Consider the following 18,651-nt stretch of genomic DNA (forward strand, 5'->3'; position numbering starts at 1 on the left):
ATGTGCCATGAGTAACTGTAATTCATTAGTTTTTTTTAACAGCCACTACAAACTAAAGCTAGCCAAGCTTTAGCAACTGTGCATTTTTTTTCTTTCATGGCCAAATCAACTAAAATCAACTCAATTATTTGGTTTGACGTTAACTTGAGGTGATTCGCCTTTTTTTTGGTGGACATTGCAAGGTTGCTTTTAGACGCCAGAGAGAACGGTGAGAGACCAGCAACCTTGGCTTGGACTCCAGATGCTAGAGAGATACAATACTGAAGGCTATGAGAATTCAATATGCTTTTATGCTCAGTGTTACATGGTTTCTGGTTGTGGAGTCAACCCTTAGACATGTCAGCTGGGAGGACAAGTGAGGAAGAGGGATGACCGACAGCCCATATTGTGATGTCCAATCCCATTTCAGTGAGTACCCCAAACAGGCCCACTCCTGACGATAATACATCACCTCCACAACAATGGCAGGCCGGGAGGCCATTAATTAACTATATTAATCTCCTGTGTCCCATAGGCTTTAGCGTGTGTACCGTGTACCACACATCTCAGCGCAGCAGTGATGCAATCCTAATCTATAACAGTTCCCTCTTTCCTCCCGGTTCAACACCAGCACTAAACAAATATCAATACACCACTCAAACGAGCACTCACAAGCCCGTATTTATGGAGAAAGAGGGAACTTTAGGTAGGGTTAATTGAATGTCAAATTCTAATTAATTTCCCCCACCTTTATTTCCTGAGCCATTAGCTGTAGTGAGGGGGGAGCCGAGCGCGCTGCTAGCAGCTGACTGGCCATTTCATAGTGGGATGACTACGGAGAGAGACCAGGGTTGTGTCCCAAGTGGCACCCTATTCCCTATGTAGTGCACTACTTTTGACAAGGGCCCATACGACTGGTCAAATTTAGTGCACTATAAAAGGGAATAGGGTGCCATTTGGGGCAAAGCCCAGGAGGAGTTATGGTGCTCTGATGAGTGGACTGGAACATCTTGAAAGCAAGAGAGAGGACTTTAGCTGCTCCGGACTGTAAAACAGATCAAAATGCTATTACCACATGCTTTGACTGCTTATTTATGTCCCTGTCGGCGGGGGCTAGCGCTGATTTAGCGCCCGGCCAAATGCAATCGCTCCACAAACAACGAGGCAGGAATCATCGGCTAATGGAAGGCCTTATTGAGAGGAGGCCGGTTGTCATGAGGTCATTCTTCTCCCGTTGAGAATGAGATGACCCCTCCCCGACACGCACACAATCACATACACACTCTCACAGCATCTCGATAAACAATCAGTCGGCACATGTATTAAAGAACATTTCAAAACATTAGGCTCTAATAAACTGTGCGATCAGGGAGGGGAGAAGGGGGCAGGGAAAACAAAGCCACCACCAGATCACATGTAGGGTTAATAAACCAAACTCTCCCTTGTACAAGAATCGGGTTAAGGTTTTATGGCTTATTCCATTCAAACTGGTCACTTTCTTGGACAACATTTTATACAACAAACACCTTTGTTAGATATGAAGTCAAGTTCAAATACTAACAACCATTAGATTTTATAATGAATCAGCCTTGTCCCTGTACTGTACCTCTGTTATTCAATGTCAGAGACTAGGCTGCCTCTTTGGTAGTGATCTCTGATCAATCCCAGGTGATCTGCTGGTGTCTGGGAGACAGTGTGACCCTCAGAGAAGGACCACAAGAGGGCAGGCCAGAACCCCCTCCCTGAGGTACTGGAGCGCGGTGATGCTGACTGCATTTCACATCTCATTAACTGATTAGACTTCATCACACATTGGTTGGTTTACCTACCATCTACTTACACACATTGGTTGGTTTACCATCTAATTACTACATTAGAGGTGTTTGTTATTTCAGTTAATGCTTGAAGACACCTGGTGATAATTTCGAGCCAACAGAGAGACACACAAATACCCTACGTGCTTTAATAACTACACCCTTGGGTGAGTCTTCGCTAATTTCTAAATGGGTCAATTCCTGCTGCAAGCACTTTAGCATAACATCCCATTCTTCCATTGTCTGTGACCACAGCTGTGACATTAGGCAGGTTTCCATTAACCCAGGTTTATTCAACAAAAGCAATGTCGCAAACATTTGTAATGGAAACGGCAGATGCAGGATACATTTTCCAAAGATCAAATAAATTTTTCTCGTTCGACGGGGTGGATTTATTGCGACAAATGTTGGAAACTGTGTTTTTCGAATAGATTATTATTGCTGGATAATTTTGAAGGTACGTGAGGCCTGTGATGTTATCACCTAACTATAACCTCCTCTCCACATTTAATTCTAAATGCCTACTGCTTGCAATATCCATTTATTCAACAATAAAAATGGTTTATTTGCAAGAAAAGGATTGTCTTGACTTTCAAGAATGCCTGAATTGCTTCACATTGCAATTTGAAGTTTCACCATCAAATTGTTTCAGATCTCTAGGCCTACATGAGTGCAAGTTACACCATGGGATGTAGCTTAGTTGGTAGAGCATGGCGTTTGCAACGCCAGGGTTGTGGGTTCGATTCCCACGGGGGGCCAGTATAAAAAAATATGTATCCACTAACTGTAAGTCGCTCTGGATAAGAGCGTCTGCTAAATGACGTAAATGTAATGTAAAGTCACAGACCGTGGCAATAAGTAGGCACATGAGAATTATTAGAATGGCCAAAATGGCAAATATTAGTCAATTCTTGCATTCTATCCATTAGCGCTGTCCCCGACTAAAACAAATCTTTGTCGACCGAGAGTCGTCTATTCTTTCGACCAATCGATTGGTCAAAATGTTAAAACGTGTATTTTTCCATATATAGACACACCCTATGTTTGAATAAAATCAACTATTTGTAGGCTACTGAGCTTGTCTGATGCTTTAAGCACTGCGGTTAAAAATAAAAAACCAGGTGAAAAAAACCTGTTCCCGACCCCCCTCCCGCTGCTGCTGGCCTTCGCAGATTCTGCCTTTAAGCTCTTGAAGTTGCCGGTAATAGGCTACACCAGCGGTCGGCAACCTTTTCCATTTATTTGGAGTGCCAATTTATCGTAAGATTTCTACTGATCTGCGTGCCAGTTATGATTTTCATATGCACATTTTCGTGGAACAGTTTCATTTCATTTATAATAAGGTCTTCATATCTCAAAATCAATATCATGTGGTTAATCAAAATGATCTAAATGAAAATGATACAAATCTAAAACGTAACTTCTATTGCCAGTCTACCTTCTATTCAAACTTTCTAAATGTCAACAAAGAAATCACTGGACAAGTTCATGGAACCTAGCTAGTGCCTCCACTTTACACTGTATTGACTACACAAGAACACTGACTTTTACAGAGACCTGGAAATAGACAGCTTTACCTTTCCCAGTGCAGCCTGGGTGGTCTAGTGGGTTCCAATCCGGCCCACACCATCTTTCCACTGTCTCTCCTCTATCCAATAAAACATATAAAATGCACAATAACAATTGTATATTGATAACTTTACCTTCCCCAGTATCCGTCCCAGGAAGTAGTAGTGTCTGGCGAAGGAGTCCCCCACCAGCATCTGGGCGGTGGGGCTGGGGTAGAGCAGGCCCTCGTTGGTGGTCTTGAAGAACCCTTGGTTGGGGTTGAAGCCCGACTTGAGCAGCTCGTTGAGGAACTCGCGGAAGATGCCACCGCCGTCGATGCCCGCCTCGTCCAGGCCGTGGGCGTTGAGCAGGTGCACCCGGATACGTTTCTTCAGGTCCGCCTCTGCATACATGCGACACGGGGGGAAATCAAGTTATATATTGAAATATAATATAGAAATATAATACATAGAAAAGGCATGTTATATTTTAATTCCAGAAATGAAGAAAATGATAAATACGTTCGATTCAATTCCCTTATTCTGACACCTCTTTTGTAAGATCAGAGTATTCTACTCATAAAAAAGTAGAAGCATAGTCTACATGGAAATATACATACAATCTACAGTATGTGTAGGGATAAAAAGGAAAATATATATTTTAGCGTTTTTATTTCTCCCCATTTCCACATCTCAAGGCATGATTTCTCTGACCTGAGGAATATTCAAATCAAAGCATATAAAAGGAGGTCACGTTTCAGCATAATTCATGTGCGGTGATAAATCAGAGCAGCTATAACATAGAAAGACACATAAATTATATAGTTTTCAGACATAGAAAGACACATAAATTATATAGTTTTCAGCCCCTCGACGGCAAGGCCTCCTACTACTCGTTTTAATCATTCGGCCCAACAAAAGTGCTCTTTTAAATTCAAACACAAAAAGAGGTGACTTAAAATAATTGATTTCACGCTTTTATGTGAACCATTCGAATAATCACGATCACAATTATGCTTTAGTGAAATCCAACAGTCCCAAGACCTATGTGAAAGCTAACCTTCATTTCTAATGGGATCTGTAACCTCAGCTACAATATCTGGATTTTATGGACTGCAAATATTAGAAAAATACTGAGACTGCGTCCCAATCATCTCTCCTTTCTCCCGAAATGTGCACTTGTTCACTACTTTATTATACCAGTAATTTCCATCAAAATCCATGAAGGGAAGTGAACAAGTGCACACTTTGGGAGAAAGGAGAGATTATTGGGACGCAGCCCGAGACATATCCCTCCTCACCAAAACGTATCCCTCCTCAGCCTTACCACGTACCGTTTTCTGGGGAGAGCTTGTCGTAGGCGTCCTCGTAGATGTAGTTCCGTCTGATGGTGACGTTGATCCCGTCCAGAAATGGCCCATCTCCCTGGACGTCCCGCTTGTCCGCATAGATCAGTCTCTGGAAGATCTTCACCAGGGACAAGCAGTTTTAAATGACAGACTACCTACAGCCAGCCCAGTTTTATAGGACATCTATATTGACTACATGGACAATTTCTAACGGAGAGAGTAAATAAAGACGAGAAAACTATTTAAACAAATGCTTGTTTTCTCTTCAATTGGTTTCTGAGAGAAGTCTGCGACTTCTAGAATAACTAATATAGTAACATAATGATAACTGAGGTGAAAAGTCATAGTTGTACCGACTATTCCCCAAGGGTTTGGGTTTTATAACAAGTAAATGGAGCAATATGCAGGGCTGAGATGTGGAGTACCTTGACTCGCTCCTCAAAGGGCACGACGAAGGGCAGCTCAGTCAGGATGGCCAAGTGTCTCTCCTCAGACACAGACAGCTGTGGAGGCTCCATCCCCACTAGAATGGAATGGAGTAAAATAGAATATCCTTTATTTGTCCCCTTCTTCAACAACAATACAGTAGAGTCCTGCATCTAGTCGGATACCCGCGGTTCCCCGCGGTTGACCCGTAAAAAAGAGAAATCAGCTGGCTGGTGGAATGAAAACATTCTTTCTACCCACGGGGCGGCTCGCGGTTCAGAACAATTATATTGCGGGTCGTAAACGTTTTAAATTAAGATTTTAAAACATTTACAAAGCCAGGAGCTTGTTGTGTTGAATTGTGTTGCAAATTCCATTATGTGAGCGGTGAGGCAGACATAGCATAGGCTACCAGCATGTGAGAGTGGAACAGGGAACTGTCCATTATTTGTGTGGTGCTGAAACATTCCTAATTTGTCCACGTGCAGTGCTTATGTTCCCTTCTGCCAGACGACAATATGTTGCCAAGTTTATTTTCCCTGACTCCTAGCTCACGCAAAAATGGCTAACGTAGCAGGAGAAATAGAAAGAAAGGTTATGATGGTGAAATACACCGTCGTGGAAACAGGTGCTGCGTGAGTGACATCCCCATTTGGAAGGATTTTGGAGTCATTGTGGACAGGGAGGATAAGAACCCGGTAGATGGATACACAGCCTGCAAAAGTGCAAGCAGCAGGTATTTGTTTACGATAATTCAGTTAATTATCAGTTCAATATTATATTAATTCAGGCTTTCGTTCATTTAGACCATACGCAGGCCATATAAAGTTTGAACCGGTGTGGCTGGTAAAAGTTTGAGTAGCCAATAGGCTATTTTTGCAGCCTATTGCCTATTCGATTCTGGGAATTGTTGATTTAAGTTTCAATTAAACTATATGATTATCTAAACAATATTGAATGTAAAGGTATTGGTTATGTCGGCTACAGGCTTTCATTAGGTAAGAAGTCTAATTAGAAGGCCGTTTTTCTAAGCGATTTGAGTTGTCAATGTGCCGCATCGCATTGTGAAGACAGGCCTATCGTTCTTAATTCATGGCATGGTTTCCTTTTATCCAAATGCTGAATAGACATGCAGACAAATTAATTCATGCGGGGAATAGCCTAATAGTTTACTACTCTGGAGTCATAAAAGCAACTAAAGAAATTGATGTTATTTGGCAGGTCACGAATCGGCTCTCGGGAACAATTCTATGCAGGTGGGTCGTGTTGCGGAGAAAGATCTGTCCTGATGTCGGATATTGGGTGGGGCTCGGAATTGATGTGGCCGGCTCCAAAAAGCTGACCCATGCATGACTCTACATATAATACAGTACAACAACGTTCACTTAAACTGCTCTGTAACAGTCAATCTGTCTGTCTTCTACCCATCCAGCTAGTTATTTATTCACTTACAGTGAGGGAAAAAAGTATTTGATCCCCTGCTGATTTTGTACGTTTGCCCACTGACAAAGAAATTATCAGTCTATAATTTTAATGGTAGGTTTGTTTGAACAGTGAGAGACAGAATAACAACAAAAAAATCCAGAAAAACGCATGCCAAAAATGTTATAAATTGATTTGCATTTTAATGGAGGGAAATAGGTATTTGACCCCCTCTCAATCAGGAAGATTTCTGGCTCCCAGGTGTCTTTTATACAGGTAACGAGCTGAGATTAGGGAGTGCTCCTAAGCTCAGCTTGTTACCTGTATAAAAGACACCTGTCCCAGAAGCAATCAATCAATCAGATTCCAAACTCTCCACCATGGCCAAGACCAAAGAGCTCTCAAAGGATGTCAGGGACAAGATTGTCGACCTACACAAGGCTGGAATGGGCTACAAGTCCATCGCCAAGCAGCTTGGTGAGAAGGTGACAACAGTTGGTGCGATTATTCGCAAATGGAAGAAACACAAAAGACCTGTCAATCTCCCTCGGCCTGGGGCTCCATGCAAGATCTCACCTCGTGGAGTTGCAATGATCGTGAGGAATCAGCCCAGAACTACACGGAAGGATCTTGTCAATGATCTCAAGGCAGCTGGGACCATAGTCACCAAGAAAACAATTGGTAACACACTACGCCGTGAAGGACTGAAATCCTGCAGCGCCCGCAAGGTCCCCCTGCTCAAGAAAGCACATATACAGGCCCGTCTGAAGTTTGCCAATGAACATCTGAATGATTCAGAGGAGAACTGGGTGAAAGTGTTGTGGTCAGATGAGACCAAAATCGAGCTCTTTGCCATCAACTCAACTCGCCATGTTTGGAGGAGGAGGAATGCTGCCTATGACCCCAAGAACACCATCCCCACCGTCAAACATGGAGGTGGAAACATTATGCTTTGGGGGTGTTTTTCTGCTAAGGGGACAGGACAACATTACCGCATCAAAGGGACGATGGACAGGGCCATGTACCGTCAAATCTTGGGTGAGAACCTCCTTCCCTCAGCCAGGGCATTGAAAATGGGTCGTGGATGGGTATTCCAGCATGACAATGACCCAAAACACACGGCCAAGGCAACAAAGGAGTGGCTCAAGAATAAGCACATTAAGGTCCTGGAGTGGCCTAGCCAGACTCCAGACCTTAATCCCATAGAAAATCTGTGGAGGGAGCTGAAGGTTCGAGTTGCCAAACGTCAGGCTCGAAACCTTAATGACTTGGAGAAGATCTGCAAAGAGGAGTGGGACAAAATCCCTCCTGAGATGTGTGCAAACCTGGTGGCCAACTACAAGAAACGTCTGACCTCTGTGATTGCCAACAAGGGTTTTGCCACCAAGTACTAAGTCTTGTTTTGCAGAGGGGTCAAATACTTATTTCCCTCATTAAAATGCAAATCAATTTATAACATTTGACATGTTTTTCTGGATTTTTTGGTTGTTATTCTGTCTCTCACTGTTCAAATAAACCTACCATTAAAATTATAGACTGATCATGTCTTTGTCAGTGGGCAAACGTAGAAAATCAGCAGGGGATGAAATGCTTTTTCCCCTCACTGTATCCATCCATCGTCACTTCTTCAATTGACCCATCTATCCACACTATCCTACCATTCATCAATCTGATCTTCCATCTAGGTATCTATCCATCCACCCGGCTCTAATTCATTCATCCATCCATCCATCCATTCATAAAAGCCCAATGCAGCTCCATGTAGGGTTCCCATGACCACACAGTGTGGATAGATGCTGAGACAGCACTCTGGTAAATGTTCAACCAGGCTGCACAGAGGTTTCTATATCCCACTACCAGAATCTAAACCCCACACTCCTGAGCGGCATCTCCCTAATGACAGACACTGAACAGAAAACCCAGACACGTCTTCATGGAGCGAGCCAAACCCCGATAACACAATCATTCAATTTCTCCACAGTTACCCCCGATCCTGCACGCCTGCTAGCCCTACTCCCTCCCTGACAACTAACCCGCTAGGCCCTCTCTCCACCCAGTTGACTGTTTACAGGCAGCCCATTACAGAGTGCTCAATCCTGCCTCAACCCCTCCCTCTCTAACACACACTTTTAATTACTGAGCTGCCCGTCCAACATGTCCGGCCGTTTCCATTAAGCAGACGTTTGTTTTTGTATTAAACTCGCCGTTCGGAACCGTTTAGAACCAGAAACTGCCACAACAGCAAAGTTAAACCGCCATTCTCCCTACATTGTCTCCCTTAGAGCTCAATTCTTCTGCTCAATTAGTCAATCCCATCTGCATTTCGCCCATCAGGTTTCCATCTTTGAGGAGAAATATGGCCCGGGGGTGGTCAATACGTTGGCCATTCATCACCCGAGGGCCTGTCCATTTAAGGAAATGAAGAAAGGGCTTACAAACATACAGTCAGATGTGGCTGAGCTCACCAGGACTCTCATGCTAATTGAATTGATCCTGTATCGGGGCTAGATGGAGTGGCATTAAGCAGATCATACACACATTATTATCTGTTTGTTTTCACATCAGCTCTATCTGCCCGCTGCCGGAGGCCCACGATGCAGCTCTAAATGAAAGGGCATAAGAGCCTGGCTGTCTCTCGGCCCATTGCCCTCCCTGGCTCTTCACTTGGGCATTGGGAGTGACTCGAAGGAAAATAACAAACCTAAGATTACAGCTGGGCTGACCTAAGAGCTTCATTTACCAGAGGTCACACAGTGTTCCCTGCACCCCAATTAGGGTGTTCCACTGCACTTCTAAAATCTGTGACGACCACCAGTGGTTGGTTAATGCCAAAGGCACGTATTACTAAGACAGGGAACTGTTTGCGTTTCCCATAGGAAAACATGACACACTTCCGCCATGCTAACACTAGCTGGGTATGCACAGGGTTTCCCACCGTCTTTGTTAATGCATAACAGGAACTTGTTTTTGGGGCTACTATATTGTATCGTACCATCCAGTGTGGACTGCAGGGGCCCGATGCGTCCCATCCTCCGCGTCCTCCACACGTTTCTGGCTGAAGGGACGTATAACTGGGTCACCTGGAGGGGGAAGAGCAGCTCCAGTCAGCATGACTATACTAATAACATCCTACATAGGACATAACGTAGACCCAATACATGGCCTGACAGTATGCCACAGGGACTATGTGAATGTGTATGCTCACTTCCCAGTATCTTTTGTATTGCATGTATTATAAATGTAATGTTTTAGTGTATTTTGTATGCTGACCTCACAAAATTAATGTCCATGTAATTGGACAATAAAGTTCTCGTATTCTATCCATCTTAATACTCCTAAATATACATGTCAGTAGCACAGTTCATGACAACATTGCACGCATCCCATAGATGTCATTAAGTTGTTATAACGTATATAAACTAAGCGGTGTTCATGGGCACTGTATGCAGTCATAAAGGTGGATCGTTCAAATGAAGTGTTAGTGAAGTGTTAGAGTAAAACATATTAGTGATAATCCTGATAAACTCATTAAGGGCAATGAGTCTGATCTAATGGCCGAGAGCACGGTTACCCACAGTTACCTTATCTGCTCTGATGTTGACCTCTTCAGAGAGCCAATGGCCTGCTGGACAGAATGGTCGTCTGATGTCACGAGCCTTCACCATCTTTACCAAGTTAGTGATGACCTGCAAAAAAGAATGAGCAATAAACAATACAAAATAAAAAAGTCACATACTCTCAGAGAACAAACCACTCCCTCTCTTCTCTCTCAGTCTCTGTACTTCATATAAAAAACTAATTTAAATGTTTTGGTTATGTAATGCATAAGGGAAAGTGCAACAAAATACAGAAGTGAAACCAAACGTCACATACATGTAATTTTAATGTCATAAGTCAGTTTAACATAGATTATTTGCAAACAAACAAATCTATTCGTGTGGAGGCTCGACAATAAGCTGCTTCCTCTTTAAAAAAACGATGTGCGAGTTGAGCCATTAGCGTGCCATAACGATGGTATAAAAGAGGAATGGATGGGGTCGTCCCTCCATGTCCAGCGCCAGGGTTCATTATGGGCTAGTCTGTCCAGTCTGCTGACATCAGCCACGAGACGGAGAGCAAAATATTGACTGGTGTAATTCTGTGTTGTACTGTGAGTTAGGGTCAGGGTGAGTTGTTGGGATATCCCATATCTTCCTGTGCAGTAGAGGGTGACAAGTGAATATTCAATCCTAAGTTTTATTCCTGTCCAGTACGGTCAATAACAATAAAAGTCCATCTTGTACTGTCCTGTCCTAAAAATTAAATCCTGTACTGTCCTGCGAAAAACATGGATTTGTTACCTCCTCTCCCATGTCTTACTGTGTGCAGTGTTCAGATATGATTGTTTGATAGAAGTTGATAATTACTTCACTGTAAAGACTGAACTTGTCACGTCTGTATTGATCATTTCCATAATCTCACTCCACAGTCATTACCGGCACTAGCTAGGAGGAGTATTCAGACACGTAAGCAGGCAACATCGTTTGAATGGACATTTTATTTTTAACACACAACGTTTTCATACGGGACGCGATCAATCTCGGGCAGTCATCAGCGGCAACTGGAGTCGGTATTCACACTAATAATGGGGAGTGCAAAACGCTGTTGGTGGTGCGGACGATGGGCTCGGAGAGAGACTTAGCCCCTACTCAGGAGGAATGAATAAGCATTCCTTAATTAGCCCATCGGGTTAAGTGCACGCCTTAATGGGCCTCTCCCAAACTCCACCATGACATCCCTCTCCAAACATGGCCAAGAAGAGAAAGTCCATTAGCAATATTAATACAAGCTTAGTTGATCATTTTCATTAAATTAACTTCTTTCAATTATATAGATAGCTCAACAATGGGGCTGATAAAAGATGGGCGAGGGACGGCTGATGACTCGAACCAAACATTAGCGTGTTAGGGGGTCAGCCGCGTTAAAGCCACTGTAAATCCAGCCCCGTTCAATTTGGAAAATGCCTTTCCCCTGCTCTCCCACTTCTTTAATGGCTCGTTTTAGCTGACGGTGTTTGCGCTCCTCGGTCTGTTCTGAAATTCCTGCCGCATTCGTACACGCACAACACCTCGGCTGAAAGAAAGCATCGCTCACCTTCGAGTCCCTCTCTCAAATTCAAAGCCAAGAACAAAGTTGCTTAATTACCGTTTCAGGGAAAGAGAGAGAAAGGGAGAACAGAGGGAGAGGAGGAGGCTAGAGGGAAGAAGAGGGAGGTAAAGATGAGAGCGAGAGAGGCCTGACGAGTGGAGAATTAACCTAATGTTGTTATCTGGCTCATTTCCTTTAAGTAAACAGCCAATTAATGTCCTCATTCAACCCCCTATGCGCTGCCTGGTGTGAATCTATCCATGCATGCTCTGTTTCTCCTCACTAACAACATTTCTGCTGATTGACACATTTTTATAAATGCTATGAGAGAAACCGAAGTCAAAATAAGACTATTTAAAAAGGCACAGTATAGTCAAAAACGTGGTTTTCCTGTGTGTTATATATATTTCAACACTATGAGGTTGGAATAATACTTTGAAATTGTGAAAATGATGATAATGCCCTTTTAGTGTAAGAGCTGTTTGAAAAGACCACCTGAAACATCAGGCTGTTTTGGTGGGATGGGGTTTTGGCTTTCCATGGTGACATCACTATGCGGTAAATTAGTTAATAGACCAATAAGAAGTTACAAACCCCTTTGCCAATAACAGCTAGTTTTCAGTTTTTCCCCATCCCCGCTAAGACCCACTCCCAGACAGTCCTAACTCTTGCTTCATTTTGACCATTTTGACCATTTTACAATCACAGTAAGGTACTTAATTGTTACCCAGAAATTATTGGATAGTGAGATAAAAACGGCTGCATTGTACTTTTAAAGAGGGCTTTCAAGAGGACACTGAATACACTAGCATGTAACCATTTCCAAATCCGTTACAGGTGCCTCTGTGAGAGTGAGGACTCAAGCCAGTTGGGAGGCATCTAAATGTTGGATGATGAAACAAGTTTTCGGAACTATTTTGCAAACATAGGACCCTATCAAATCCCTCAATTAGATGTGGAGCCATTGCCTGGGTCGCATTCACTAGGAGCAAAACGGAACCAAATGGGTCAAAAAGCGGAGGGACTACCTGAACTTGTCCAATAAGAATAGCTTATTTGCGTTTCCCGTTGCAAAACATTTTGCTACAGTGTGACTAATGAATACGACCCTGACCATGCTGGGGCGATGGGTGGGCATTCACCTTGAATAGCTGGACCCAACGTTTCTGCTCGGCCTGGATGCGCTGCTGCACCTCTGTGTTGGTCTTGACGCCCACGCTGCGGAAGGCGGCCATGTACTCCTCGCGGTGCTCCGTCTTGGTTTCTGGGTAGGCCAGCTTGATAATGCCCAGACACGCGTCCCTTAGTAACCGAGACAAGGTCACCAGCTCGGACAATGTGAACGGCATCATGGACGTATTGCTGTGGCCTGAAAATGGGTGGACGGAGAAATGGATGGTTGTTCACAACCACTCAGCCATTGAACACAATGCAGGCAACGTTTTCCTCTCTCAAAGACAACTGCACTGTGAGCTAAAGCACTAAGTTATATTATAATTATGCAGCACAACTTTTGTTCCAATTTCCATGAGAAAAAACTTTAGTTCAACCGGAGATTTGGTAAAAAGCGTGATTTACACACCACACACAATGCAATCGTGAGGTAAAGTATCGTAGCTCCCGTTATTTAGAATGTTCCCTGTGCGTTAGTTCACAGCACAGCTGTCTTTGCCAGGGGAAAATGAGACCCTACATCTCTTACTGATGTTGCCCACTGAATATTACCCACAGGGAAGGATGTTGTGCAGGAACAATGTGGTGTAGTGGAAAATTAGTGAGACTATCCATCTGGATACAAATACACTAACTTTCCATGACATAAACTGACCAGGTGAATCCAGGTTGAACCTATGATCCCTTATTGATCCACTTCAGTTAAATAAGGATTTTTAAGCTTTGAGACAATTGAGACATGGATTGTGTATGAGTGCCATTCAGAGGGTGAATGGGCAAGACAATATTTAAGTGCCTTTGAACGAGGTATGGTAGTAGGTGCCAGGTGCGCCGGTTTGTGTCAAGAACTGCAATGCTACTGGGTTTTTCACGCTCAACAATTTCCTGTGTGTATCAAGAATTGTCCACCACTCAAAGGACATCCAGCCAACTTGACAACTGTGGGAAGCATTGGAGTCAACATGGGCCAGCATCCCTGTGGAACGCTTTGGACACCTTGTAGAGTCCATGCCCCAACGAATTGAGGCTGTTCTGAGGGCAAAAGGGGGTGCAACTCAATATTAGGAAGGTGTCCTTAAATGATTTGTACACTCAGTGTACATGTGTAGAAGCCTTTAAATTCAAAGTAAAATGCAATGTCAGCTTCACACGGATTCAAAACAAGAGGCAGGTGATTTTGAGACTAGGGCTGTGTCCCAAATGGCACTCTATAGGCATTGGTCAAAAGTAGTACATAGGGAATATGATGCCATTTGGGATGCAAGCTTGGAGCTACAATGTGGAAGGAGGGAGTGGCCTACCATGACCTTCCATGGGGTAGCCAAAGAACTCGCTGTCGTGCACGGAGATGAGCGAGTGACTGAAGAGGGAACTGAAGAGATAGAAGAGGGGGATGATGCGATTGGAGTCTTCCAGAGACATGGGAGACCCCCGGGAGATGACCTGCAGCAGCGGAACCATGGACCTGGGAGGAGAGAAGAAGAGAGACTCACTATATTTACCTGTGAATTTATGCCAATGGGGCACATTGAATTGACTTACATACGCCGAGAGCCCATCAAGGTCCATCACTGTGTTCAGGGATGCATATATCAAGTGTCTCAAAGCAGGAGTTCTGATTTAGGATCAGTTTGGCCTTTTAGATCACAATGAATAAGATTACATGGACAGGTGTGGACCTGATCCTAGATCAGCACTCCTAAACCGAGACACTTGATACATACAGCCCCTGAACGACATTCAATCAACTCACCCTGTGATCATTTTGGTAGTCATGGACTGTATCAGGTGCCAGAGATGTCTCAGGAAACGTGCGTTGAACGCTAAACTGTACAGAAGCCTGGAGGGGACAAAATAAAAAGACATAGGCCTAAAAACAGAGCTAAAAAGATACATATGCCAAAAGGGTTGACAATGTACTTGTCTGTCAGTAAACGTATACATCGCTCTCTGCCTCGATGCCCTCCAAGGCGGAGATCGTTAACATTGGCCAATTAACCAGAGGACACAAATAAAGAGGGAAAAATACTAATAAAAGCTGTTGAACAGCAGCATCCCCCAGGAATTTTCTTTCTTGGCCCTTTCTCTCCCACTTCATTCTCCGCGACGAAAAAAGATTAAACGTCCCATTAAGCTTTATTTAGACGAGGCACCTTCCATTAGTAAACTAGTTGCTGGCAAGGAGGAGCTCGGCCCTGGGTCATAAACAGGCCCTCTGGCTTCCTGTAGGAGCCCCATTTAACTTAATGGCAACAGGGGGACAATAGAGGAGAAGGGGGGGGCATAGCCCTCACAATGACCTCGGAGCGCCAGCATGCTTCCACACTCTCCCCAAATTACATGAAAACACTGGAGAAGGAAGGAGGGAGGGGGTGGGTGAGCCACTGGCTGCATCCCGATGGCAACCTATTCTCTATAGTGCCCTATGGGCCCTGGTCAAAAGTAGTCCACTATGTAGGGAATAGGGTGCCATTTGGAACGCAGCCACTGAGTCCTCATCCCGACACTCCGGCCGGCCTAACTAACGGCCCATGGCACCCGGGTGTGAAGGTGCTCTTTGTTCAAGTGTGTGCGCGCTCCTTTAGATCGTTCCTGCTAGATTGTGTGTGTGTTTCTTTAACACCAGGTAACACTAATGCAGTAATTCAGCTTAAAACAAAATAAAAGCCCCTGGCTTATAATGGGCCTCTGTCTAAAGAGATACGGTATTGTCACCTATAAGGAAGCCTGTTAATGGCTGGCAATCTCCTTCTATTCACATGTTGAGAGGTAAAGGTTGACGTAATGTATTGTATTTATGTTAATCACCTCTTTTTGACCCCAAACAACTATTAAAATATAACCAACAACAAAAAAACATAGCCTATTAAAATGTGGAATAAAGACATTATATTTTTAAGAAAAAAAGCAACAAAACAAGAGATGATGCAAAACTAATTTCTGTAACTCATGAAAGAGAAAATAACCTGAGAAATATGGTTTTAAAGCTGATTGACAGTACACAGAGAGGGAATGGGAAGTGGATGGAATCTCACATAAATAAACTAATGTTGGTGTCGGCCTCCAATATCTATGTGTACGTCCCAAATGGCACCCTATTCCCTATATAGTGTACTACTTTTAACCATGGCCCATTGGGCTCTGGTCAAAAGTTGTGTACTATATAGGAAATAGGGTGCCATTTGGGGCACACACACGTTCACCATTGAGCAGCAGAGATGATTTGAAAGGCTGAAAATTAAAATGATCCTTCTGGGAGGGTAAAACGAGTGACAACTCTTTATATGTTTGATAAATAGTTTCTGCCAAGGCCCCCCATCCGTCAGTACAAGAGGAGGACGGGAGCCGGGTATAGCATAGTGCTCTGGGCCTTTACAGTGTGCGGCCGGGTGTTTGATTGAAATGGGCAACAAAGCAATAAAATGCTGACTGACAGCCTGATATACAGCCTGCTAGAAGCCAAAGCTCCCCTTCAATCACGGAATGAAGGCACTAATAAACACAATCACAGACATCAAAAGGGGTTGCGTGTGTCTGTGTGTGTGTCCATAACAATTACCTTGATGGCCAAAACAGATTATTTTATATAGACATAATGCAAGAATTTACGTATGTTCGCAGAAAAATAGAAAACTAGGCAAAATAAAAGGGAAAAGGCTGGATTCAATCTGTAGCGCTGAAGAACTGCGCTACAGTGCAATAGAAATGTAATGTTCCTGCATTAGCGGAGGTTGCATTCACGGTAAACGCTGCATATGTCAGCTCAATCGAAAATTACCTTTATATTTCAATCGCGCCCAAATAGTAATTTGATAATAATCGCCTTTATTTATGTGAAACTAGCTTAATTCATAAAGGCCTGTGAGTTAGTGCCAGTGGCAGAAAGAGTTTGTGTTCTTATTGCCCGAGCGTCATTATCGCATGTAAACTCCACAATCACAGCAATCGCTCAAAAACAAATTAAGGACAGAGGCTTGCTAGCACTTACAGTTGTCAGTGACCATCAGTTAGCGACAGAGCCACCTCAGGCCAAGGCTAAATAACAATAAAAGTGAAATTACACCAAATACCAAACATTAAACAATTAACTTGAAATTACACCCATTTAGCCTACCAACACCAAAGACAAAGATTATCGCTACCAAAATTGAATTGAAGAGCTCTAATAAGAAGGAAGCAAAGAAAAAGGTAGGTGCATTTTTACGAGATACATATTTATTCAAGGCATTGCGCTGGGCTGGCCGTCGAACAGGAGGTGGGAGACGGGAGGGCCGGCTGAGCAGACTAGCTCTTTTTTTAAACGCAGTAAATCAGGCCCGGGATGCAATCTGCTCCCTTTAGCCTCTTGTAAAGCTATCCCATCCACTTCGCCACTAATTAATCTTCCTCAGTGAGCTAATTATTTTGTACAGATATCCGATAATGATTGAGGACAAAAGGTAAGATTTATGGTAAAATCAGTTGGACGAAAGGAAGCTGTAAAAATGAGAGAAAATACTTAGGGAGGAGGATTCTAGGCCTATTCCACCAACTGATTTGGTAAGCAAATTAATGCATCTTCTCTAGTGTCGTTTTTGGGAGACATTTGTGTTCTAAAGGTTAGCTTGAATGTTGCCTGAATCAAGTCTAGCATGAGATCAGACAGGATTGTATTCCTTAGTGCACAACAGTGGAGGCTCCTCAGAGGAGGAAGGGGAGGACCATCCTCCTCAGTGAATTTCATAAAAATTGAATTGTAAAACATTAAATAAGTAATCATTTTTTAGATAAAACTACACTAAATATAATCACGTTACCAAATCATTGATTAAAACACACTATTTTGCAAAGAAGGTCTACAGTAGCCTCAACAGCACTCTGTAGGATAGCACCATGGTGTAGCCGAAAGACAGCTAGCTTCCGTCATCCTCTGGGTACATTGGACAAAACCTAGGAGGCTCATGGTTCTCACCCCCTTCCATAGAATTACACAGTAATTATGACAACTTCTGGAGGACGTCCTCCAGCCTATCAGAGCTGTGGCAGCATGAACTGACACGTTGTCCACCCAATCAAAGGATCAGATAATTAATCTAGTACTGAAGCATAAGCTACAGCTAGCTAGCACTGCAGTATGTAAAATGTGGTGAGTAGTTGACTCAGAGAGAAAAATACAATAGTTTAACAGTTTAACAAATTAATTTCTTCCAAAATTAAGGAGAAGCAAGAGAGAAATAGAGATTGTACTTTTTTTTAAAACTTTCAGTTTCACTTAGCTAGCAAATGCAGCTAGTTAGTTTAGCCTACTGAAACACCCTGCTCAAACAGAGGGATGCTATGTTAACTAGCTGGCTATGACTTTCCAACACAACACTGGAACTCTTCCAAGTCAAGGTAAGCTTTTGGTATTACTCATTTATTGCCACCGGGGCCCGCCGGTGTAACTGCTTACTGACTGTACACTAACGTTACTGCATGATTGTAGCGGGTTTACTAACGCGTTAGTTCTATTAGCTATGTTACTTTAGCTAATATGGTGACAATGATGTAGGCTGTGTGTAGCGGTTTGGCTTGGAAAGGTTTTTTCACCTGGTCACATACAGCTGATGTGTTGTGCATTGAAGTCCACAAGCGAAGGGACAAGGTGAGAGGAGGAGAGTGCATAGAAGGAATACAACATGGCTGCTATGAAAGTGAACTGTGTTTATGCGTATTCAGGGGTGTATTCATTCCGCCGATTCTGTTGAAAAAGTTTCTTAAACAGAAGCAAACGGAACAAAACAGGGATAAACATACCTGAATTTGTCCAATAGAAACTCTCGTTTGCAACTGTTA

The 18,651-nt window shown here is 43.3% G+C and overlaps 1 protein-coding gene across 1 annotated transcript in view; it reads right to left on the bottom strand.

Moving 5' to 3' along the window:
* LOC121549994 (ubiquitin-protein ligase E3C-like) overlaps nt 1–18,651 on the bottom strand; it is a 33,197-nt gene that overhangs the window by 8,053 nt on the left and 6,493 nt on the right. Inside the window, exons 12-19 of the mRNA XM_041862037.2 lie at nt 14,591–14,677; nt 14,139–14,302; nt 12,807–13,033; nt 10,119–10,223; nt 9,530–9,617; nt 5,115–5,212; nt 4,675–4,807; nt 3,497–3,744 (exon numbers count right to left, since the gene is read on the bottom strand). Coding sequence (XP_041717971.2) covers nt 3,497–3,744; nt 4,675–4,807; nt 5,115–5,212; nt 9,530–9,617; nt 10,119–10,223; nt 12,807–13,033; nt 14,139–14,302; nt 14,591–14,677 — 1,150 coding nt within the window. The remainder of the gene's footprint in view (nt 1–3,496; nt 3,745–4,674; nt 4,808–5,114; nt 5,213–9,529; nt 9,618–10,118; nt 10,224–12,806; nt 13,034–14,138; nt 14,303–14,590; nt 14,678–18,651) is intronic.

The sequence above is a fragment of the Coregonus clupeaformis genome, chromosome 34, assembly GCF_020615455.1.
Source record: "Coregonus clupeaformis isolate EN_2021a chromosome 34, ASM2061545v1, whole genome shotgun sequence".
NCBI classification, from domain to species: Eukaryota; Metazoa; Chordata; class Actinopteri; order Salmoniformes; family Salmonidae; genus Coregonus; species Coregonus clupeaformis.